At 36.7% G+C, this 24,841-nt stretch overlaps 2 protein-coding genes across 2 annotated transcripts in view; one reads left to right on the forward strand and one right to left on the reverse strand.

Annotated features, from left to right (window-relative positions):
• Window positions 1-13,311: 13,311 nt before the first annotated feature.
• LOC110777948 (protein FAR-RED IMPAIRED RESPONSE 1-like) lies at window positions 13,312-15,377 on the reverse strand. The gene is made up of 3 exons (XM_021982522.2): window positions 15,291-15,377; window positions 13,425-14,810; window positions 13,312-13,338 (listed from the first exon to the last, which is right to left on the reverse strand). The coding sequence occupies exons 1-3, from the start codon at window positions 15,375-15,377 to the stop codon at window positions 13,312-13,314; spliced, it is 1,500 nt and encodes a 499-aa protein (XP_021838214.2).
• An 899-nt stretch (window positions 15,378-16,276) lies between these two features.
• The window catches only part of LOC110790026 (probable polyribonucleotide nucleotidyltransferase 1, chloroplastic), a 28,300-nt gene continuing 19,735 nt past the window's right edge, over window positions 16,277-24,841 (forward strand). Inside the window, exons 1-9 of the mRNA XM_021994768.2 lie at window positions 16,277-16,668; window positions 20,053-20,121; window positions 20,529-20,635; window positions 21,038-21,080; window positions 22,144-22,227; window positions 22,933-22,997; window positions 23,094-23,250; window positions 23,339-23,395; window positions 24,396-24,509. Of these exons, the coding sequence (XP_021850460.1) occupies window positions 16,390-16,668; window positions 20,053-20,121; window positions 20,529-20,635; window positions 21,038-21,080; window positions 22,144-22,227; window positions 22,933-22,997; window positions 23,094-23,250; window positions 23,339-23,395; window positions 24,396-24,509 (975 nt within the window). The 5' untranslated portion in view covers window positions 16,277-16,389. The remainder of the gene's footprint in view (window positions 16,669-20,052; window positions 20,122-20,528; window positions 20,636-21,037; window positions 21,081-22,143; window positions 22,228-22,932; window positions 22,998-23,093; window positions 23,251-23,338; window positions 23,396-24,395; window positions 24,510-24,841) is intronic.

The following is a 24,841-nucleotide window of genomic DNA, read 5'->3' on the forward strand; positions in this document are numbered from 1 at the left end:
ACGTGGTGGGTCATCAAAATCCATTCCACAAAAGGTCAAAGGAAAGTCCAAAGCACAAGGTACAGTCCTGTTATTTGGTATATTTGTTCATAATTTTTTGCACAGTACAATAAACTAACTGATGTACAACAACCACTAGCAGAACCTGATATACCATCTGAGAGAATAAGTGTTATTGAGAAGTCCATCTCGATGAACCAATACACCAGGAAGAATAGAAGGACAAAGAATTATGAAGATGCACTACACCTTGATGAGCCACTGCACCTTGAAGAATCAGCTCAGATTGGGACAAATAAATCTGGAGTGGCACTAAATGAGACCGAGCCGAACCAACCTGATGATGCACTGCACCTTGATCCAGGTAAACCACACTATGCAGCGATATTCTGAAATTTGGTTCTTCAAACTTGTAGATATTATTGAATGCAGTACTACATATTGAATTAAGACAATGACAACATGCATATACTATATATATTTATTAAACCACCTTAAATCTGATTCTAATATCTTGATCTAGGTAATAGCGTTCCAACCCACAATGACGAGAGTTTTGTAGCAAGTCCTGAAGTAAGTGAAAAGGTGGGCACATTTGATTCGGAAAATGAAATAGAGTACTCCTCCCGTCCCATCACCCTAGGTTTGAAGAAAGAGCGGTTTCGTATGAGAAAAAAGTTTTGTGAAATGAAGGAAAGTCGCAAGAAGAGGATGATGGGACCCTCCCCGACGCTCACTGAGTCGTACATTCAGATTTGGCGGCCAAAAAAATCCGTGCCTACGTTGATATGATAGCCCAATTCGTTATGGACAACAGTAGTGGGTCATCTAGAAATCTGAATGGAAAGTAAGTTACTTTATTTCTTATGGTTTGTTGTTTCATGGGTTATGTTTTATGCTATACTAATTATTCATTGGATGTGCTTGAAGGGTCGGACCTAAAGTGTTGGAGTTCGATGGAGATTTTGTGAACGCAAACCTGAGTATGGGTGTTGTAAGAAGTAATAGTGAAGTTACTGACCAGGTATGCATTGTGTACTAGCTTGCAAGACAGATCTATTATTCATTATGTTCTTTTAACTAATTTAATATGTACAATACATTTCAACATAGTATGTGAGGGTTGCAAGACAGATCTATGAGGAAACATGGAAATTACAATTTCCAAACCGGAGTAGGCGTTTCATGTTGGATCCTGCATTTGGGGTGAGGCCTATGTCAAATTGCTTTGTCTTTCCCCCCCTCCCCCCATCCCTCCCCTATAACATTCACTGATATTCTTACTTGTGTGGGACAGACATTAGTTGTGGGTGCCAAAGGTGATTCTGATCAAATTAACAGCCTTGCGCAACGGTACACTAAATACCTGAGTGGAACACCTCTCACTAGAATAAATGTGGTTAGTATTAGTGCTTGCAAATTTAGAAACTGTAATATGGTGTTTTGTTTTAATAGAAAACTGTCTGATGACTAAGTTTTGTTTTTAAAGGTGTTTGTGCCCGTTCTAGTCAAATGGCACTGGTGGTGTGTTGCATTTTCAATGAATAGACAAGAGATCCTAGTATGGACTCACTGAGCACCACCGATGCGGCGAATGTTCGCTCATTAGAGGTCACCCAATTGGTATGCAAAAACTTACCTAAGGATCTTTCTAGTACAATGTCACAGCACCACCTATCCAGTAATAGATTTCTTTCTAGTAAAATGTCCTCATCGTATGCTAAGTATTTTCAACAATATACAGGCCTATGCGATGGACACTGCATTTTCATTGATAGATCCGGAGTGGGTTACTGATACAATCACAAGTGAATGGCGTAGAACATCATTGGCCATGGAGCAACAAGAGGACGGGTTAGTGTTTCATCCGAACATGACTAACCGTGTTCATATGGTGTTATATGTTTTTACAGTGTTCTTATATTGTAAGTATTTATTATCCAGGCACAGCTGTGGTGTGTGGATGCTACTTTGTATTAAACGGAATGCGGATAGGATAAGAACTCGCCTGGATCCGGTAACCTTTTTTTTTTTCTTATATGACATGACAAATCAATCACTATGTATTCCCGGTTAATTATCGTGTGACTTGGATTATTATAGGTACCCGGTTTTCCAGAAGAAAGGAAATGGCTATTATGTGAAGACATTATGTCTGATTTCAACGACGCCAAGAAAGACGTGCTTAAACGGATTCATGACGCCTGGATAGACTGACAAACCTTTTTGTAAACCCTCGTTCCTGACACATTTTGCAGAGTATCGACACATTTATTTTGAAAGAACGGCACGATTCATGACAACTCTAATCCAAATTGTGACAATAATTATCTATCATGTGACAGTATATGCCAACACTTGCTAATTCATATGACATATTAATAGGATGTTAGAGTAAAGTTTGGGCTGTTAGGCTAATTAATTATTGGCTCAACTTTGTAAATTATTGGCAATTCGTTGCATTTTGTAGATAAAGGTCATTTTGTAAGGTATTAAACTAAAGGCCCGCCAATCGTATAAGTATGGGGAAAATATAGGCCATTTTGTAAATGTGTTGGTTACTAGACGCATTGTTTTTGAAAAACAACCATCTAATTCGTTGACATTTTATATCTATGACTGTAAATACTTTACGTAAATAAGTAGGTGACTAAAATTTGATTATTCATATTTTTGATAATTATTTGCAAGACTATAAGGTAACAAATGACAGAATAGATCCCAGATATGACAGTATGTACGTCATTGGTAAAATTTGACATATAAAAAAGAAATAGAGTTATTCACTTTATTAAATCTCAATCTTAATTTAATCCTACCACCCACCCTCCTTAATAAATACCACCCCGCTTATGCATTTATTTTTCATGTCCTCTCTATCTCCCTCTTCATTCCTCCTTAAATCTGAGTCTTCAATATTATGTCAAATGAGTCGCGGTCTGGTTCAGTTTCACGAAAGGGTTGTAGGGGAATGGTGAAATGTTATCATAACTTGGAATCTCCTCTCCAAACTTGCAAGCGAGGTGCAAATATTGGCAAGAATTTTTATGCATGTCCTTTATGGCCCGTAAGTTTATGGTTAAGTTCTTGAAATTTAAAAATTATACTTTTATCATATCGTTAATACTAATTATTGTTCTAATATTTTTTCAATTAGAATTCTCCATGCAATATTTTTAGGTGGGAAGGTGACAATAGTGTGCCGTTAAAGGAAATAGAAGATTTGCGTTACCAACTTTTTGAGAAGGACCATATTTTAGCTGAAATGGAAGCTCAAAAGAAGATTGTGGAGGCAAAATATCAAAAGTTGAAGATGAGAAAGGAGGATCTTGAAAGTGATGTGCAACAGATGAGGGATGAACTTTGTCAAATGCGAGTTGAATTGTTCAATACGAAAAGAAATGAAAAAACCTTTACAATTGGTTTGCTTGTTTCATGGCTTATCTTTGCCATTGTAATAACGTTGTTAAAATGATGTAATTTATATTACATTCCTTTTAACTTTACTTAGTCACCTACGACCCCATGTGAGTAGATTTCAACTTAGTCAACTTTGACAATATTTTATACTAATATGACAAATGCTAAATATTAAATGGCAAAAACACACACAAACATAGATTAAGCTTGCTTGTCACGATATTATTACAACATAGACAAATGCCAATTCCAGATAGAAAATATGGCATTAATAGATAATAATAAAACATTAATAGATAATATGGCATTCATAGATAATATTATAACATAATTAGTACTCCTCATCGTCGCTTGATTCCCCCTCCTCACGATCCGAAGAAGATGATCCCCTAATACCATCATACATCCTTTCACCAAAAGTAACAGCTGCATTGCAATGGTTCTCTCTATAGTTAACCGGGTAGTCGTCAAAAACCAATCGGTTAGATGTGACCAATTCTCGGTGCTTAGTTGAGTCAAATCCATTTACTTCAAGCATCCTAATCTTGAAGTCCTTGAACGCGTGGTGGTTGGTCTTGATGTCCTCGCAAATGTCAGTTGGACCAAATTTTATCCAGTTGATAGTTTTATATACCACACCGTTGGTTAGGCCCCCGCAAAAGTCCCTCCTTAGAATTACCATTCCCCAACAGTCACCATGGGTTAGAATAAGTTCATCTACCATCCCAACCCACTTGGGGATTGTGGATGTCAGATGGAAAAAATTAACTAATGGTCGATACCTCCTTTCATCATTAACACACAGGCGGAGATAACCACGGAGTTGAATTAGGTTGAAGGAGAAACAAATATTGTACATATCTAATAGATAGTACATAAGACAATAAGCTTCACGGCGAAACCGTAGTGGATTGCTAAGCTTGAAAGGTTCAATAAAGGGATACTCAGGGTGAAACACTATACCGTTCACTACATCATAACCACTCCTAGCAACGGTAGCCAGCTGGTGTGCAAACATCTTTGTTCTGTTTCGCGCCTTCAGCGTGTGGTACCCCAACTTTGCTCTCAGTTCCGATGGGCCATCCATGATGGCATTCATCAGGACCGCACAATTTTTCTCAGGGCTGGTGTTTTTCTTGCTAGGAGGACAGCAAAAAACGTAGGTGCTACTCCCAACCGGATTTTCCATCTACAAATCAGTAAAAAAATAAGTAAACATGCCTTTTATCAATGCTTGATGGTGTTACAACCATAGATCTTAGTAATAATAAGGTAAATAAGAGGAGCTTTACATACCTTTACGACAATAATTAGCAATACTTGATGGTGTTATTTCAAACCAAAGGTCATCTTCCATTTTATAATTTGGATAGTAGTAGTAGATTACTGCTCGTAGAGGAATCTTAGAGTCAGCAGGATATGTGATAGTATTTGCAGGAGATGTGACAACACACTGTCTGACAATGACCTACAACTCTAGTGGAATCTAATCAGAAGGAAATGAAAATTGGACCATGACCATCAATTTTCAGCTACCATTTTATAAAACCGTACGATATCATCAGGTTTACTAGTCCAACTACAAAACTAGTTGAACTAGTCCAATTACAAAACAAAACGTGATAACATAAAGAACAAAATTTAAATATAAAATAAATAACTCGTAAAATGAGTTGTTGTGCTTAAGCGACATGAATAATCCCCATCCATTTATTAGTGGAAACCTTAAAAGACTTGGCTGAAACATTGTTAGACAATCTTATTACCGCAATCCCTCCCGACAAACCTTGCGGTTCTGCAACCTTTGCAAATGTGGATGGATAATCCTTCATTATCCACTTACACATAGTTTTTGTTACCCTTGTTTCTCCGATAATCAGCAGGTCGGGTTCAACTGCGTTGATAAGTTGTTTCATTCGTGTAGGAAAACATTCCAATGCCATCCCTTTACAATTCCAAATCAAAACATCAGTTGTCTGTTTCCTGAATTCACATTTGCCCCGCTGTTCTGATCTCACATCCACATCAACCTCTAAGCGCCTCCCATCCCGAAGATCAGCGGTGATAGACTTGGACCTTGCCTTAATATGAATGTTGTGCAACTGCCTCAAATCAAGCTTCATTATTTTCAGAAAATCCGATAAACTAGACATATCAAAATGGTACGAACCTTTGGATAGTATCACTGTCTCGTAAGTGAGCGGCAATTGTGGATAGCACATTGACATAATTGTATCAATTCTCGTTAATATGTCAATAGCCTTTGACTCTTTAATATACCAAGTGTAGAAAATCTTCAACGGGGTTGGCAATAAAGCTAGATCGGATAAATCCGGCAAATGGAATGGTTTAATAATCCCCGTGGTAGAAATCTGCACTACATTGGTGAATTGTGGGTCAATCTCAGATGGATTTAGAATGAAATCTACGCACTGTTTTTTGGTTAAGTACGTGACTTTGAGGAGGTTTGTAGAAGAGCTTGGTTGACTAACAACAACTATTGATTTTGAATCAAGGTTCGGGAAAAACTTGCCGTATTTTACTATTTTTGACTCGCTTAATTGTAATGTATCAGTTGGTTTAAGCATAACTTCTACATGCTCAACATTTTTTTCTTTGTGGTTCTCCATTGACGAGCTCTGCATTATAATACCATCCATTTCTCTTTAGGAATTCCCAAAAAACTTGTGCTGAATAAATATAACATGTGATGTGGTTTAGTTGGAAAATTTATTAGCAAAGCTGCCAAATTGTGGGAAATTAATTAGCAAATCTGCCAAATGAAACACGTTACATTTGTGGGGCCAAATTATTATTCTCCAAACAAATTGTTCTCTGTCAGACTTTATGAGATATTCTCTGTCATACATAGTCTCTGTGATAATTATTCTCTTGTCCTTTATAATGAATCAACGTACGTACGAAATATGTTAAAGCCTATCTACATACTGTCATATATATTCTCTGTCATATATATTCTCTGTCAAATAAGTTAAGAGATATTCTTTAAAAGGAATCGAATCAAAATCTCTTAGATATTCTTCTTTCTGAGATATTCTTTCCCAGATACAGCTTTATCTGAAATTTTCCTTTCCAACACAAAGGAAAACTTCACTGACTTTACAATTAGAAAACAACGTCCTTAGTTGCACTGTTTCAGTTCGGTTACAAACGGATCGTGTCATTGAATTCGTTAACTATTTCGTTAACAAAGTATAAACCGTTTGATGCGTATCATGTAATTACCAAACCCGGAACATGTCATGATCTGTACATACATATGATCTCTAGTTTTACAATATATATGATCTGTATTTTTACAATACATATGATCTGAACTTTTACAATATATATGTCATGAACTTTAACAACTTCGACTTTGTTTTCTATTTTATAAAATGAATTTAGATCATACGGTACGTATATCCTGTCATTTTACAATATATATGTACTCATACTATAAATAGAACTGTATTGTATTACAAGTAGGTGGACAACACATTCCTTGTTTTTGGCATCAATTAATAAATGTCTTCAAACTCTTCCTCCAACCATTCTGCAAATGACTCAGACTCATCAGCTGAGAGTTGTGTGATTCTTGGGAAATCACTAACCACGGCCATTGGCGTTCTCGTCAAGGGTGGGCACGTGGACGACAAAGGAGCAAGGTACATAATGAACTTTGACGGGCCATTCAATAGTATTTACAAGGACTACGCTAGGAAAGTGGAAATAAGCACGGATGACTTGAGGTTATACCATAGGGGACAACTAATTACTCCGACCGATACCCCGATGAGGAGTGGTTTCCATGGCAATGAAATCTTATTAGCAATGCATAAGGTAACAAAACGAACAGGAATTAATTATATACTCTCCATATTGTTTAACTCAAAATTAATGCTTTGTTTCATTTACTTTATAACACTCCTGATGTATATTTAAAGATTCACTCAAATTGTTTATGGTTTGGCAGGATGGTAGGGGACTACCGGTGGACGTAATTAGGTCATATAGTCCAGAGCATGTAATGTTCACCGTGTCAGATTGTCGCACCAATCCGATAACTGAGTAATATAGATTTAAAAAGCAGGACAATACGGCAAAAATATTCAAAAAGGTCGCGGCCACCTTTCAAGTTGCGGAGAATAGGGTACGCCTTATTTTGGACAACAAGAATATTGACGACCGGCAAACGATCGAGGAGTCACCTATTTACGACGGGGCAGCCATTCAATTAGTTCGGGAAGGAATTTCCTACGATAGATCCAACCATTATCAGGATTAAATGGAGCTTGGAGAAGGTAAATTGGTTCTGTCATCCATTATATCATTTTATCTTCAAATATATCATGTTTCTTTTAGCACATTATATATTTTGGTATCCATTATATACAAAAATATTCCACGGGTCATGATAACCATAAACTAAATTGTGACAATAGGTCATTTGCTAAATAGTGGATTAAAGTAAAAAATAAATATTATCTGTTCATATTGACAGACAATATATTAATGATGACAGCATATACCGACAAAAGACAGTAAACATTTGCAAATAGACTTGTAATATATAGGCGGAATTTCATTTCCAATTCATTTCCAATTTCCTCTTCAATCCCACACAGCATGAGCCGGTTCCGCCCACCTACCGGATTTTCTTATTCAGAATCCCTTAGCTCATATTTTTACGAAGACCCTCCACCACCACGACATCCAGAATTAGATTTTAACAACCAAACCTATTTCATATACGATGAATCCCATGGTTCAATACTAGTATCAAAGTCCGACATTCGGGAAATAATTAAGAATCCATGTTCGGACTCTTTACTGCATGGGAACTGCCGCAACATGTATATGTTTGGTTTCGACGGCGTGCATCGAGTAGCACACCTTCCAAACCGAACGGATGTTGTAACCGCGGGACATGCATTCCAAGATGATTTGACCTTAGCTCTAGATATTCTTACCGCTGAAGATGCGGATGACATTGTCCCTCCATTTGCAAGGTTCATTTTGGACCCAAGTCCAACTCTCCCAACAGGTGGTACAATTCACCTATTACGCCGAACACCCGTATAACTTTACATGGGAAGCTATACATATGCCGTTCACATTTTCAAGGTGGTAGCTGACGTTAGCGATATAGATTTGTCTACTTCGGTATTCATGAGAAGACAAGATAATGTTGACGTTAGGTTCAATTCAGCTAGGTTTGCTGCAACCACTAAGAATCCCCTTAGGAGGTTTCCAACCCCAATGGAAATTGTCGTATGGAATACGCGAAGTGCCACACAACAATCATTCCCTTCCAATTTTAGAACTCTTTTTTCACTTCATAGGCCCAAGGTGATACTTTTGCTTGAGACTAGGGTTTGCCATGAGCAGTTTGAATCAATATTCAACTTGCTTGGGTGCAGTTTGAAATGGTCTTGTGTGGATGGTGTGGGAATTTCAGGAGGAGGGGTACTAATGTGGGATGATAATCTCGTCCATATTCAACTGAATTCCCAAAATCCTGGACCACAAAGTGCTATGCAAGTAGTCATAAAGGTATATATAAGTTTTGCAAATATATATGCAATACGTTTTTAGGGTAACCGATCTCATAGTATCAAACAATTTAATTATAATATCGATATTTTGTGATTAATTGAATCATACGAACTTTACTTTTTTATTTTTATTTTTCATTTGTGTTATCTGCTATATACACAGGCAAGATTCTTAGAAGACAAAACTGGACCTAGTAGAAGACTCTTCACATAGTGGATGGATGGAAAACTCGGGCCTATTTGCCGGAATGTGTTATCACTGTTGTTACCGGAATGTATAGGCAAGATTCTTAGAAGTAATAGAGGTCTCATTTAATGATACCGGAATGTATTATCTCTGTTGTTCCATGCAATCGAAGTACTGGTTTAGTTTGTTTGAATTATAAGTACATGTAGTTTGTTTGAATGTAGTGTTATATTTAAGTTTAAGTGGCCGTGCGTAATTTGTAGTAGTTTAGTATCTAAGGAAAAGTACTAATAAAATTTATGTATGTCTTTTTCAAACCAATTTGGTATGATAGATTAGAAATCTTAATCTTAATGTAAGTTATTTAAGTACTAATATGACAAAAACTCTTAAATCATCAAAAAAATTAATTTTTTGGTAGTACGGACACGTTACATAAGTATGATGTACAGTCAATGTGGAATCAAATACGGTCATGGACTGAAGCTAGACATTGTAAAAAGAGTGACACGTTTACTTGAAATCATATAAACCAAATAATCCCCTATAACGAACATGTCACATAACGACCATGTCACTTAAGTAAGACGTACTGTCATTTGGAATCCAATACTGTCATTTTGGACAGAAGGTAGACATGTGAAGACTGACACGTATACTTAAAATAAATATAACCCAATATACCCCTAAAATAACAACATGTCACAAAAGCATAATATACTGCCAAAAATCCACTTGTAATATAAATAGGCCTCATTACTTGTAGGTACTCTTAAAGAAAAATACTCTCTCTTTTTGCATAACAAAAATCAAAACAGATAATCTAAAATGTCTACTGATTCATCCGCTAATTCAATTCCTTCTTCTATTGCATCTTCGGATAACGAGTCTGTGGAAACCGCTGAGAGTTCAGTGATCCAAAGCTCGCTTAAAACGCGTATCCAATTTCTCGTGAAGGGTAGTAATGTCGACGATTTGGGAGCAAAATACTCTATCGACATTGACGGTTCATTCAACCGTATTTATAGAGATTATGCAAGAAGGACAGAAATGAGGCCAACTGACCTCAGGTTATTTTATCAGGGTGCACTTATAACACCCATTGAAACCCCGTTTGGCCGTAGCTTTGTAGGAAATGACGTTGTCCTTGCTCAAGATAAGGTAAGATTGTAATTACATGCACAATTTATTCATTTATAGATTAAACGTTCACTTTGACAGAATAAGATACCGGAATGACAGTATTTGAATTTTAACAGAATGGACGTGGAGTGCCGGTGAATCCAACTGGAGGAATTGGGGAATTCATCATCTTCACTGTTGTGGAATGTACCACAATCCCAGCCACTTACCAATATCGTGTTAAAAAGGTTGACCCGACAAGAATTATATTCAATCGTGTTGCCAACATCCGTGAAGTTGCAAATAATAGGGTTCGGCTTATCTTAGACGCTAATAACGTTGATGATCGTAAGACTTTTGAAGAAGCTCAATTTTATGATGGGGCGGTCGTACACTTTGTTCTCGAGGGCATTCATTATGATCGACGCCGACATTATGATGATTAAAGGGTCAAAAATCAAGATATCAGCCGACGTTACTGTGCGTGGTGGTGAACATCGGTTTGTATGGTTTTAGGGTCGCGTTTTTGTCGTATTGATGTTTAAGGGTTATTTAACCTCGGAATATAAGTAGTATTGCATTTTAGGGGATTGTCAAAATATATGTTTTCAAAAAATCTTCTTTAACATTTTCAACTAACCTTGTATTATTATGGTTCTTTTTAATCCGGTGTTGTTGAACAATTATAAAATATAAGAGAAATTACCATAGTACTGTCAAACCTCCCCTAGCTACATGTCATATATTATACTAATACTGTCAAAAAGATATACTAATACTGCCGTTTTTTATCCAGTGTTGAACAATTATAAAATATAAGAAACCTCCCCTAGCTACATGTCATATATCATACTAATACTGTCATAAAGATATACTAATACTGTCATAAAGATAATTAACCCTTACAGAATAGGGCGCGAGTATTCCACAAATATTACTTGTTCCTATGAACTGAATAATAATTGTCCCACGGTATTCGCACTTGCGTTGGCGTTTGGAATTGCATCCGGTTTTCTATTACACCTGGTGATGTAATTACATCCATTGGTGCAGTAGCATATTCCACCGGAAGTTTTCTTGTATATTGGAAACAATCCTTAACAACCCAATCAGGAATATTGTTGGAAGTGAAATAACATACTCTATCCTGCTCTTGTCCCTGATGTTGTCCAAAACCTATACCACCAATTGATCCCTGGTATGTAGTATTTTCCTCGTATGTTCCCATGTAGTAATTGGTTGGCGGTGGCACGTAACTCGGTGGTATGACCTTGTAAAGATAACGTAAGATAAGAAAAACATTACGATTTAAATAGTAAAACACAACTTCCCTACTAGAAATACCTCAATTGTTGGAACAATTTTGCTTTGTTTTTTTGGTGCCCTCTTTCGTTTGGGTTTAGGCTTATCAATTACTGTTTGAACAACTTCATTCAACACCTACAACAAAACAGCAAAAACAAAACAAATAAAAGGAACGAAATCAAAGCAACCAACACCATGTCATACAATAAGGAACGAAATCAAAGCAGAATAAACACTAACCTCATTATCAATTGGAACTTGTTGTTGAGCTACTACCGTGTCTTTGGTATTCTTCGATTTTTTTTTAATATTTTCAATACAGGACTTCAATCTTTTAGATGTTTTCGACCGTCGAGGTATGGGATCCATCACGAAACTATTATCATTAACACTAAAACGTTGCAGGCCATTACTACTTGGTGCACTACCAACACCAACACCAACACTACATGGTGCACTACCAACACCAACACCAACACCAACACCAACACCAATACTACCAATACTCAATGGTGCATTTCCAACACTACTTGGTGTGTTAGACACTAAGGGTGCAAAACTTTGTTGTGTACTGAAAACTTGAGTGTCATCATCCATGACAAGATTATCCAAACCAGTAACTTGTTCTTCATCCTTGTTCATTGATCTGGTGCATTCTCCCTTATTCACCGAATGAGGAGTATGTTCCTGGTTTTCCCCTTCATTTTCTTGGCCGTTCTTCTTATTCTGAGCATTCACTTTGATATTCTCATCAAGATGGATTTCCAACTGATCTAAAGTTGCATTTGCAATTTTCACATATTCGGGCAGGGTGGCAGCCTTCAAGCAAATGGACTTGAACTTGACCAAAAGGGTGTCAAACCGCAATACTTCTTCAGTTTTGCTTGGGTCATGGTAAGCCACTTTGACACGGGTATGCGGCCTATGAATATCCTTGCGCCAACGCCTAAGTATCATCCACTCCGGTACCTCGGTGATTTTCTCTCTGTCAAAAACATTAATCACATGCCTACAAATAATTCCATGGGCCTCAAACAACTTGCAATCACAACAAGCTTGTTTGGTCTCGATATTCAATCGCACTGTGTATGTTCTCCTCTTATCGGTTACAATCTCCTTCCTAATTTCCTTTATGTAAATCCATACCCTGTCTTCCAAATGGTGTTCCGTTTCTATTTCTGACAACTCATCTCTTCTAAGCCATTGGATATATAATACTCTCATGCATTGAACTTGAACCTCCAAAAACTTCGCATCTGTGTACAACTTTCGAAATACTCTTTCTGCTGGAAAACCAATTACCAGATCCCTAACATTAATGGATGTGTCGGCATCAGCTTGTTTCTCAGTATTAACTCTGTGTTCCATAGCATCAATGTAGCTCTCTGCAAACTGATACAAACGGGTGTCCCTTTTCACATACTTATCAAAAAAACTGTTGATACTCTCAGAACGTTGTGTGGTCTTCATTCCAGCCCAAAACAAGTGTTTCATGTACGTTGGGACCCACATGTGTCTCTAGTCGTACAAGCCTTCAGTTAAACAAAATATTCAAACTCCAAACTCCAAAAATATATAAAGCAAAACCTTATGACAGTATTGGTACAGAATTGACAATATTTTTAAATGTTATGACAGTATTTATAATGAAGTCAACAGTAGATGAAAGTTTTTTGATGGAAGTATTTTGACAACACATTGACAGTATTTATAATGAAGTCAACAATAATTGTAAAGACCATCTACCTAAATAATATCAGAGACTCATAAGTGTTTAGCACAGAATAACCAACTTACTATCTTTACCATTTAAAACATGAAATAAAATGCACCTTTAAATGAGATAAAAGGATGACAGACGTACCACTTAACCAATCGTCTTCACCAAGTCCATATAATTCTATAGAAGAAGTCCAATTCACCTCAAACTCTGCTTCTGTTAAACTATCATAAATCACGTTATGTAACACAACTTTGAACTCCGAATATTTTGCATAGTTGCCCAACTTTTTGCCAAATTTTTGAAGTATGTGCCACAAGCACCATCGATGCTTAGTGGTTGGCATAGGCATAGCTATTTCAAGAGCCGCCCTCATTGCTGCACATTGATCAGTCAAAAAACTAATAGGAGCTTTGCCTCCCATACAATGGAGCCAAGTTTTGAACAACCAAACAAATGTTTCAGTGTCTTCATGAGACACTAGTGCACAGCCAAGCAAAATAGTCTGCCCATGATGATTGACTCCCACAAAATTAGAAAATGGAAGCTCATAATTGTTTGTGACATATGTGGAGTAAAAACATACTACATCCCCAAAGTCTTGGTAGGCTACTCTACTCCTTGCATCAACCCACATAACATCAGTCAAGCGATTCTTAGAATTTAATCTATAACGATGGATAAAATTCTGGTTTCCGGCAGTCATCTTATCGAAATAATCAAACATGGCTTTCGCATCCCCACCTCTCATCTTGAGCCTCTTTTCCTTCGCCACTATGTTCCTCAAGTCCTTCACACTTATAGACATATTTTCTACACCATTTCTCTCTTTAGCTAAGCTCCTGTGAATGTTACTGATCTTGGAACCACCACCAACACCATTGAATAACCTCCTCCTCACAATAGAAGTAATACTATCTCTCCTATACATTGAGATATATCGAGACTTAAGGGGCGTTGGCTTGTGATTCAAGTGTTCAACTACTGCTTTCCTTACTTCCCAAGTTCCAGAATTGTCTGCCACCGCATACATATGAACAGGGCATCCACACTTTTTTGACTTACTAGGCCTCTTGTCAAGGACACCAGGGGCGGTAATCATCGCCCCCTTAGCTTTCACCCCCTTCGTCCGGAATCGTAAATCTGGTTCGCCTCCACATTCACACTTCCAAACATAGCTCCTCAAGGTCCTCTTCTCACCAGCTTTGCGACTGTAATTACCATAAGCACGAACAACCCCAAAACCACATTGCTTTCCGTATTTCCTAAAATGTTCATCAGCCCTATCCCATGATGAAAAGGTCATACCAACTACAGGGGTAGCCAGAACTTCCTCTTCCACTACACTCTTGCCCTCACAATTCAAAATTATCTCCGATGGTGTACGACATAAACTTTCATCTCCTAAGTTTCCCACTTCATCAAAGTTCCTCAATTCTGCATCCCCACACGATACTAGAATGTCATCGTCATTAGCATCCAACCAGTCAGATACAACCTACCAAATTATACATTCCCAAAATATTTCAACATCATCATCAATGACAGTATTTATAAACCAATGACACTAGTTTTCCACCAATATGACAGATATTCTAAATCCAATAATCTTATTTTTAACATAAATCAGCTGTCAAATAAACACCAACATAATTCTAAAGGAACACATCCGGAATCCTAAATTAACAACATAATTCTAAAGGAACACATCCGGAATACCTAAGGTACCAAATAATATTTGGGCAGAATTTAATACAACAATGACACAACATAAATAGCATATGACAGTATATCAAAGTAACATGAAGGGGTATACATTCGTAGTCAAATTCAGAAATTGTTCTTAACTAGGTATACATATTGTTCTTAACTAGGTAAGAAATTGAATTACTTTTACACATGAATGTGTTGAAAATCAGAAATGTACAAGAAATGTATGTGAAATTGTTGAAATTGAGAAATGTACAAGAATTCTTACCTCTTCTCCGTTCTCATCTTCTCCACCATCTGAGCTTGAGCTTGAGCTTGAGCTTGAGCTTGAGCATAAATTAGAAATTTCCTCCATTTTTTTTGGTAACCTTTCAATTTCAGAACAATTAATTGTAGTTCTTTTTTGCGAGATTGCTTTATTGTTGATGCTCATCAAAGGAGGAGCTTCTTCCCGCCATTTTCTTCCTCTACCTCTTGCTCCCTTTTCTTTGCTGCGAATGAACGGAGCTCAGGGGAAGTGAAATTTACCCCAATTCATTAAAAGTGGGCCAGCAATTATAATTTATTTCATTTCCCTTTTTTTTTGCGTGGGTATGGAGCCAAAACATCGCTGGTAACCAGCGATGTAGCCTCCCTCGTAGTAGGTATAGGAGGGAGGCTACATCGCTGGTAACCAGCGATGTAGCGATGTATGTGCCCCATACCCACCAAAAAAAAAAGTGAAAAGAAAATAAATTGCAATGATGGCCCACCCCTTAAATAAATGGTAAAAATGTTGCGAACTTGCTATATACTGTCAAAGGTTGGATAAATACTGTCATTATTGTGTATATACTGTCATTGTTGTATTAAAATTTGTCATAATCATCCAAAAAGAAGAAAACGAAATGAAACAAAAATAGTAAAGGGACCACTTAAATGACTGGATAAACGTGTTACATATACTCTCTGTCATAATCATCCAAAAAGAAGAAAACGAAATGAAACAAAAATAGTAAAGGAACCACTTAAATGACTGGATAAACGTGTTACATATACTATATCATTGTTTGTATAAATATTGTCATTGTTGTATTGAATACTGTCATTGTTATATTGAATACTGTAATTTATTTCCGATACTTAGTACTTTGTTTGACTTTTCAACTAATTAAGTGAAAAGACGATTTTGCCTCTGAGTATGGGCAAAAAAGCCGCTGGTAACCAGCGATGTAGCCTCCCTCGTAGGTATAGAAATCGAAAGCAAATGAAATGAAAATAAACAGATAAGGCAACCAAACGAAGGACACTCAGTCTGCATTTGTTCGTCTCTCTCCCTCCTCTTCTCAACCGTATAACTGCGGCGCAAAGCAAAAACAAATTCAAAAATGTTGGCAAATTCAATATCTTCCTTAACTCATTCTTGCCCACATTCTTCTACACTTCCATCTTCACATTCTAAAAACTGCAAGATTCTTCTATCTGCTTCTGCTTTGTCTCGCTATAGAACTTTTAAGACTCTCGCTTCTCTTCACCGTCTTCTTCCAACAAATTCCCATGGAAAAAAGTTCAATGTTAGAGCTATGGCTCAAACCCATGTTTCTCAGAAGCATGCCCATGATTCCCTTCAACCTTACTCTGTCAAAATCCCATTTGGAGACAGACATGTAAGTTCCTTTTACTTTTTTTTTGAATTTTTTAGTGGTTTTATGTGAATTTTGGTTTTTTTGTTGAATTGGGAATGTGTAGTTAGTTATTTGAACCGTTTGTGTATGAATGTGTGATCAACAAGGAGTGCAAGAGAAGCTTCTTTGCAATTTCTGTGAAATTTTTGCCTGCATTTTCTTGTTTTTTTGGGCATGTCATTTCCAGAAGGGGGTTACCTCAAAGTGACCTACTTTAATGATGTTTAATTTACTCAATTGAGTGGCAAGACATGGATTAATTTCTAGATGTTACAACTTACGAAAAACCAATTATAACTTTTGGATCGAAATAGTGTTTTGATTTATGCAGCCGGCTGCATCCTCTTGGGATTAGAGCTTTCAGATTGTTGTTCAATCATTGACGAAAATGGGACGTTGGATAGAGTTATTTTATTTTTGCAAACGGCTGCAGCAGCCTTAATTGTGTTGTGCATGTGGGTGTTTTATGTAGGAGTTAACTTTGTATGTGTATGGTGGAGGTACCCAAATTGGAACCACTTCATGAGTTTAGTCTCCAGACTCTCAACCTTAAATAGGAATACCTGGAGGTCACCAAAGTGAAATTCTAATAGAATAGTCGTTATTGAGGGCTTGACCAAACGCACAGCGAATAGCGGGTTCTTTTGGGTGTAGAGAGATCAACAAATTTGCCCATGTGAACAAAATTCGATCCTGGATCAGGGGTATCTTAAATTTAACCAACTAAACTAGTTGACATCCACATCAAATAGTTGGTGCTTCTTCATGTGGTCCAACATATAGTCAACTTGAAAATATCGTAAAACTCACCTTGAAAGGAAGTAAGGTCATGTTTTTGGTTATTGCAATGTTGTAGAGCATTGATAAACCTACACGGTGTGACCCTAACTCGTAGTGGCTTTTATCTGGATTTTAGTGAAAATGGACTAAGGATCTGCTCTACTCAGTTTATTTTTGCTTAACTTAGCTTACTTTTGAGAAAATTTTACTAACTTAGCTTAAATTTTGGTTAACTGAACTAAATTTTGCTGAAATTAACTTATTTTTGCTGAACTAAACTTAATTTTACTGAAACTTATTTAAGAACATAGCCTAATTAAGATAACTCATCAATAAATGCCCAAGCTTCTTACATTTTAGCTGGTCATTGCATATCACATCAAACTATGATCAATTTCTAATCCATATAGCATTTTTGTTACGGAAGGGTGAGACCCCACATATCCTACCTCCCTACTCCACCCAATATAAAAGGGAGCCTCTTTGGAAGCCTTGTGGTAATGTCAAAGTTGATTCAATTTTTTTTTTTTTATCTTTTTTAGTTTTTCCCCTCCATAACAAGTTTTTTTGAGTTCCGTTGTGGTTTCCTTAGAGAAAACTCAGCCTTGTTTGCATTTATGGGATTGTAAATCTATGAATGGGCCCACTGTCAACTGAAACTTTGAGAAACTCATTCTTCACTTGCTCATAAAAATTTGAAGTATATGCCAGTCAAGGCAACCTAATATATCTTCATTTCGTTGTTATTGTAATCCGTCTAATATCCTATTTACAATTCATTGCTGACTGACTCCATTTTATTCAAGGATTTAATAGTGCATTAAGGGGTGGGGAAATATTTCTTATAGTAGCTGTAACATTGTTTTATGGGGGTTCTTTTGAACTCTGATACAGTGATACTCTGATAGTGGAGGCTGGTGAGGAGTTTTTGTGGTTGGTAGTGGTGCTCTGGTTGGATTACGATTTGACCGGAAGATTTCAAATCAGTCCTGTAAGATTGTTGGGGTTGGGAATTCTGGAACTGCACCAGCTGTGCGTTACAGTGTTCATCTTAGCAGAGCATTGCAAATTTTATCTTTTGGCGTGTTTGCTCAAAAGGTTGAAATGGGAAAGTTTTAGGTTAGAGTGGTTTATTCGCTCCCTAAATGGTTTAAATTCTTTTAGTTTTCTGGTTCTGAAAACTATGTATCATTATCACTTTTATACAACTTGTTGAATTCCTCCATTAGTCCCATGCCCTTTTTCCCCCAAACCATGAGCAAATCAGCTTTCAGTCACTATCAGATTAGCTTTGAATGACTTTGAAATACATTCATATTTTTTGCTGTCCAGCACTTTGAAGTACAGAAAACACTTTTTTCTAATGCAGATATACTCCTGGTTCTGTTGAAAACAGAAAAGTCTAGCTTGGGCATTTAGAAATGACCTTAAACCTTCAGTGTTCCCGTTTTCAATCCATTATTTGTTTTCTTACCATATTTAAACACCTGAACATCAGCAGCTTCAGAAAAGATTGTGGGTTGTTGTTCAGTCATGAAGAAAGGATGGGACCATAGTGATTTTGATTTACTTCCTGTTGATTCCACCATCTCCAGTCATTTACTAACAAAAAAGATTATCAATGTGTTGAATTATCCATAACTCAAGTATTTGAATCCTGAATTGACTTGTCTTGTAGACCTTCAAATACCTTCTATGAACCCTTTAAGGTCTCTACTGTTGTTCTATGGATGACTGTTGATTCTTTTGAGGTTCTGTTAAAGAATATTGGTTCTGGTTCTTTTGGAAATTATAAGCTAAGGGAGCTAGAGAATTCAATCAGTATGGCTGCATAATTCTTTTTTGAAACCAAAATTGATGCGCACCCGAGTTAACTGTGGGCAATTTATTGGAATCATATTGGACATAAGATAAGTTTAGGATGGGAAGAAGGAGAAAGGAAATAGAAAGATAATGAGAGAGATAAAACAACAGAGTGAGGATTTGGTTTTGATTTATCAATTGTTGGAAAGACACCAGCTTAGAACAAGTCTTTTCAATGCTCTCAGAAATGTAAATTATGTTTACTTTCCCTAATTTTACTAAGGTTATTGAATTCCTGTTTCTCTAAGAAACTTGGAAGAAAAGAAGGGATAGTGCGCCACAACGTTTTAGGAAGATATAGACGGACATGATATTCCAAGTTTTTCCAACTTCGACATTATTACAATCATATGAATTTCTAGTTGCTAACTGTCCATTGTGGAAGGTCAACCACTTTACTAATTATTTTGGTAGCTGGTTTGTTATCATTGGTAATTCCAGCTTTGTTATATACTGTTCATAGGTGTCAGAATTGTGTTACTCTATCCATAGCAGTAGCTTTATTCTACCTATTTGGATGTGGATTGTGGAGCTCTTTAGTGAGTACCAAATGAATAGATCTGCATAGATGGTAAAAGAGTGCGTATTGAAGAACGGAGAATAAGCAAGTTCTTGAAACACCTAGCAAGTGACTAAGCTCCCATAACTACCAATCTCTATGATCTTTCGAAAGATGTAATTCTTCTGAAATCAATCTGAAAGAGTTTGTTGGCTGTTCAACAGATCTTGGTCGAGACAGGTCATATTGGTAGACAAGCTAGTGGTGCTGTTACAGTGACAGATGGTGAAACGGTAAGTTCAATAACTGTACTGCCTCGTTGGTGCATTTTCTTGTTATATTCTGTTGATAAATAATGGTCAGACTTCCTGGATACTATTGAATATTGATAAATTAACAGTGGCAACGCGTGGACTATGGACATTATGATTAAAGAACATGACATTATGACAAAAGAACATGTGATATGTTCTTTTATTTTTAACTAATGCTATAAAATAGAAGTACATATCCCATGTTCTTTTATATTGCAATGTCATGTTCTTTTAGTGCACTACACTCACTGTGCATTTATGTCCATGATCTAATGTGTGCTGAACTATTATTGATGTGTTGTCTGGTACCTGTATCTATTTGAATTCTTACCCCTTCTGGTTGATTTACGTGTAGTCTCTTGATAAGATTCTATTTCTTCATGCAGATTGTCTATACTACTGTTTGTATGTCTGATATACCGAGTGAGCCATCGGATTTTTTCCCTCTTTCTGTAAATTATCAAGAACGGTTTTCAGCGGCTGGTCGTACAAGGTACTTCCTAATCTTAGTATTATAATAAAAGGTGAAGTACTGACGTATATGAAAGTACTGGTTTCTGCTGGGGGGGGGGGGTTCTTTTCTCCTGTGGTCCTGCCTCACCGTGTCTAGTTTTTCCCCTAGAAACTGCATTTAAACTCGGCTTGCATTTATTTTCTTAAAGTATTCTGTCCAGGACCAAAGCTTGGCCCAGCTCCTGATTCTTTTGACATTTTCCTTCAAAAGTTCCTAATAGTTGTCAAGTGAACCTAATCAGTTAACTGCATTATATGCGCACTAAACTGCTAAAGTGGTAAAATCCATCTTGGAATGACTTTTAATCTTTGTTTGAGGCCAAAATATTTCAAAGAAAATCTAACGTGCTTGTCTTTTCTGGCGTTAAAATTTCACTTGCAGTGGCGGATTTTTCAAACGTGAAGGGAGGCCGAAGGATAACGAGGTATTGGGCTCTGCTATTTGATTGATAAGAAACTTCTTGTGTTATATGAGTCATGGCCATCATCCTACAGTTCTATGCCGATGAAGGTTACTTATGAATTTATGAGTGACAGTTACAAATATTCAGATGAATGTCTTAAATCTTAATCGACGAGCTGGTTGATGGTATATTTTTACATCAGGATCTATTGGAACCTATTCAAACTTGTTCTTAGCAAATGCTGGAAACTTTAGATTGATGATAATAACTAATAAGCTGTTTTTTGACAATTTACAATTTGTATGAAAAATTTGACATGATTTGCCACAGATTGCATGCTAAAATATGGAGCCGTTTCTTTATGTTCACTTAATCTACTTAGTATTGTAAATCTTATCTTATTATGTTTTCAATTTTTTGAAATTGATCCCGGACAGAAGAATGGTGAAACTGTGTATTTTGTATATTGTAGTAGTTGTACTCCCAGTTCAAATGTACATAACTCTCGAATATTTCCTTAAAAGATTTGAATGATGTTACTTTGATCGGATATTTCTAAAGAAATTAAGGTTCACACTTTCGTTCTAGAATCTGGAGTTGGTTAATGAAAGGTGGTTCCTTGTTTTTATACCACTTGTCTTGTAAAATGCAATGCTTGAATTTGATTCCTTGGTTCATGTGGCCTAAACAGGCCTAGCTCAGCATTTTGAGCATGCTGCTTTTTGTTATTACATAATTTTATTTGATGCGCGCTATAATATTCTGTCTAAATTTTTTTTCTCTTTCAAAACACTGTTCTGCAGCCCCAATTAGAGGGGCGCACCTGGACTCTTTGAGGGAAAATCATGTACTTTGACAAAATATTGTTCCAATCATGCTGTACGTCTGACAAATCTATTGTGTGACATTTGTACCACATTTATAGATTGCTATAGTCTCTTGATAGAGAATTTTGTTCTAAAACAACGGCACCTCTAGGTTTCATGATTTCCCCCATTAGAGTCAAAGCTAATGGTATCTATTTGCTTATGTCGTGTGTTATTGTCGCTTTATATCTTTCATAATCGTTTGATTTTACTTGCAGGTTCTAGTTTGTAGACTTATTGATAGGCCGTTGCGTACTACTATGCTTAAGGGCTTCTACCATGAAACTCAGATCTTATCTTGGGTATGAAATCCTTTTTTATATATCTGACTGCTTCTTTTTCAATGTGGTTTTTTAGTTTCTACACTACAGTTACCAGATTTATCCTAGAAGTATCTCTGGTACTTTTCCTTTATCATTAAGATTTTTCCTTGTTGAAGGAAATGTATCTTTTATAAGTCATATTTGTTGACAGTTAGCTTATATGTAGCTGAAGCCGTCTGGTTACACAAGTTACTGGGTTGCTAAATGGTACTGTGTGTAAAATATCTGAAGTGTTGCGCTTGTAATCCCAAGACTTTGAAGGGGTTGGAATTAAGATTGAGCGCACTTTTGTTTCTCATGACTTGTCTAGATATATTCTACATAAAGTGTGATTTTTTCATGTCTTGATCCAGTCTAAGAATTCAATCATGCATATCTACTGAGTTTTATTCTCAAAATTACAACACTTTGAGAGAGAGAATCACTAATATCAATATGGAAGCCCCTCCATCCTGTTTTCTATATATCTATATGCAGCATATCAACCCCAAAGTAGAATCTATCTTCTACGTTTAAGGCATATATATCTATCTACTGTAAGAGGAGAAGACTCTTGTTCCTCTTTCGGTGTTTATTTGCTCAATGTCTTATGAATAAGATAACCATTTGTTCTGTTGTTGATTTTTTTTCTTTTCATATCGTTAAGGTGTTATCTTATTCGTAATGATGTTTCTGTGTAACAAGGTTTTGAGTTATGATGGACTGCACCCTCCTGATGCTTTGGCGGTCACAGCTGCTGGAATAGCAGTGTATGTTTAATAAGAACTATGATATGATTAGTGTTCATAGTGTCGGATGGATGTTATGTGAAGTGTGTAAACTGTCTCTGATAACTGGATATGCAGGGCGCTGTCCGAATTACCGCATACAAAGCCAGTTGCTGGAGTCCGTGTTGGTCTTGTTGGGGGAAAGTATATTGTAAACCCTACAACTAATGAGATGGAAAATTCTGAGTTGGATTTAGTAGTAGCAGGCACAGATAGCGCTATCCTGATGATAGAGGTTTGTATTGCATCCCATCCTTCACTTTTCAGAATTTGAATTACTGCTATCATCTTAAGACCCTTGAAATTGGTTGAATCTGTTACAGGGCTATTGCAATTTTCTCCCAGAAGAAAAGCTGCTGGAAGCTGTAGAAGTTGGACAGGTGGTTTATCTCCTTATCAGCCTTCTTCTGGTGTCAATATTACTTATTTAGTGCAGTATATCATTTTTCATTACTGGACATTGTTTTTTAATTTTTTTCCCCACGGGCTCTGCTTCGTTACAATGATAAAATTCCATATGCTCCCACAGGATGAGTAAACACAACTTCTCTTGTCTTTGTTACTTTGAACAGTAAAATTTAGCTGTTCTTTTTCAATTGCACACAGTCACGGAAGAAAAAGACGGTATTCCTCCAATAGTCATGCATTCTTCTGTTCCCTGTCAATGCCCAGGGTTTGACAACATTCCTGTTCTTCGACCAACCTCCAAGGTTCAACTCTTTTGACCGTGATTGTGTGATTCTATGCAAGTTGGAAGTGGTTAAAAAATCAATTTTGAGTATCGGTTTAGGTTTCCGTGTCACAATCTTGAACAATTTTTTAATGTGGGGGGGGGGGGTGGAGGGCGTTGGACAAGAAGTACCTGGACTTCGTATGTTTTTGATATTTCATGCTGAGGAGGGGATGCGCTATTCCATGGTATCTATTGTATTGCATGGGGATGCGCTATTCCATGGTATCTATTGTATTGCATGCCTTGTGGATACTATAATAGTTCCCAAAAGCATGTAGAAATGTTTTTATACATTAAGCTGGTGAGAAAAGTTAAACAATGAATTTTAGCCAGACCAGTTTTGTAAGGACAAATGGTGACTCGAGTCTTGCCCATTTTAGGCATATAACCCAGCCTCAGTGTTCCTTTTGAATATATTCAGCATTTTGCTCTTTGTTTAGCAGAAAGAATTTTCATTATCTGGGATAGTCACTACTTCTGAACGTATTGCTGCTGGACTTTTATTATGAATAGATTGGCTTCTTCCCTCTAGTTATACCTTTTATTTTGTGTGTTGTGCGTGTGCTGTGTAATGACTTCTGTTATTTTCAATTTTGTACTTTACATGCATGTTTTCTTAGTCCTCATCTTTGTTTGTGTAATATCAGGATGCAGTGCGGGCAATTTGCAAAGAAGTGGAGGCTTTGGTTGAAAAGTGCGGGAAACCTAAAATGATTGATGCGATAAAATTGCCTCCTCCAGAGCTGTACAAGCATGTTGAGGTATACGAGTTGAAGCAAACATGTTTTCTATCAATAAAATTATTTGTTATGTATTTTTTGGTGCTATTTTAAAATTGAAGTGTTGCATTGAAGAAAGTCACCAATGTGCCTTTTGGACCTCATGGAGGAAGGTATTTGACAAATTTATGCAGTGTAACCCCAATACAGTTTTTCTGATATGTGAGAGGTTCAACTGTTTAAGCTAGGTTTGATTTTCTTGTGTGTGCTACTGTGCTATAGCAGATTGAGTAGTGAGGTAGTCCTATGTGAATGCTATGTTCCATGATTAACATTATATGCAGATAGTAAAAAAAGTTAAAAAAATTATTGTA

The sequence above is a fragment of the Spinacia oleracea genome, chromosome 5 (genome assembly GCF_020520425.1).
Source record: "Spinacia oleracea cultivar Varoflay chromosome 5, BTI_SOV_V1, whole genome shotgun sequence".
Lineage (NCBI taxonomy): Eukaryota > Viridiplantae > Streptophyta > Magnoliopsida > Caryophyllales > Amaranthaceae > Spinacia > Spinacia oleracea.

Coding starts and splice junctions, on each gene's coding strand:
- LOC110777948 (XM_021982522.2), bottom strand. CDS start 15,377: ATGGAGGAAATTTCTAATTTATGCTCAAGCTCAAGCTCAAGCTCAAGC. Junction 14,811..15,290: donor AAGATGAGAACGGAGAAGAG/GTAAGAATTCTT, acceptor ATAATTTGGTAG/GTTGTATCTGACTGGTTGGA. Junction 13,339..13,424: donor TCCTTTTATCTCATTTAAAG/GTGCATTTTATT, acceptor GATATTATTTAG/GTAGATGGTCTTTACAATTA.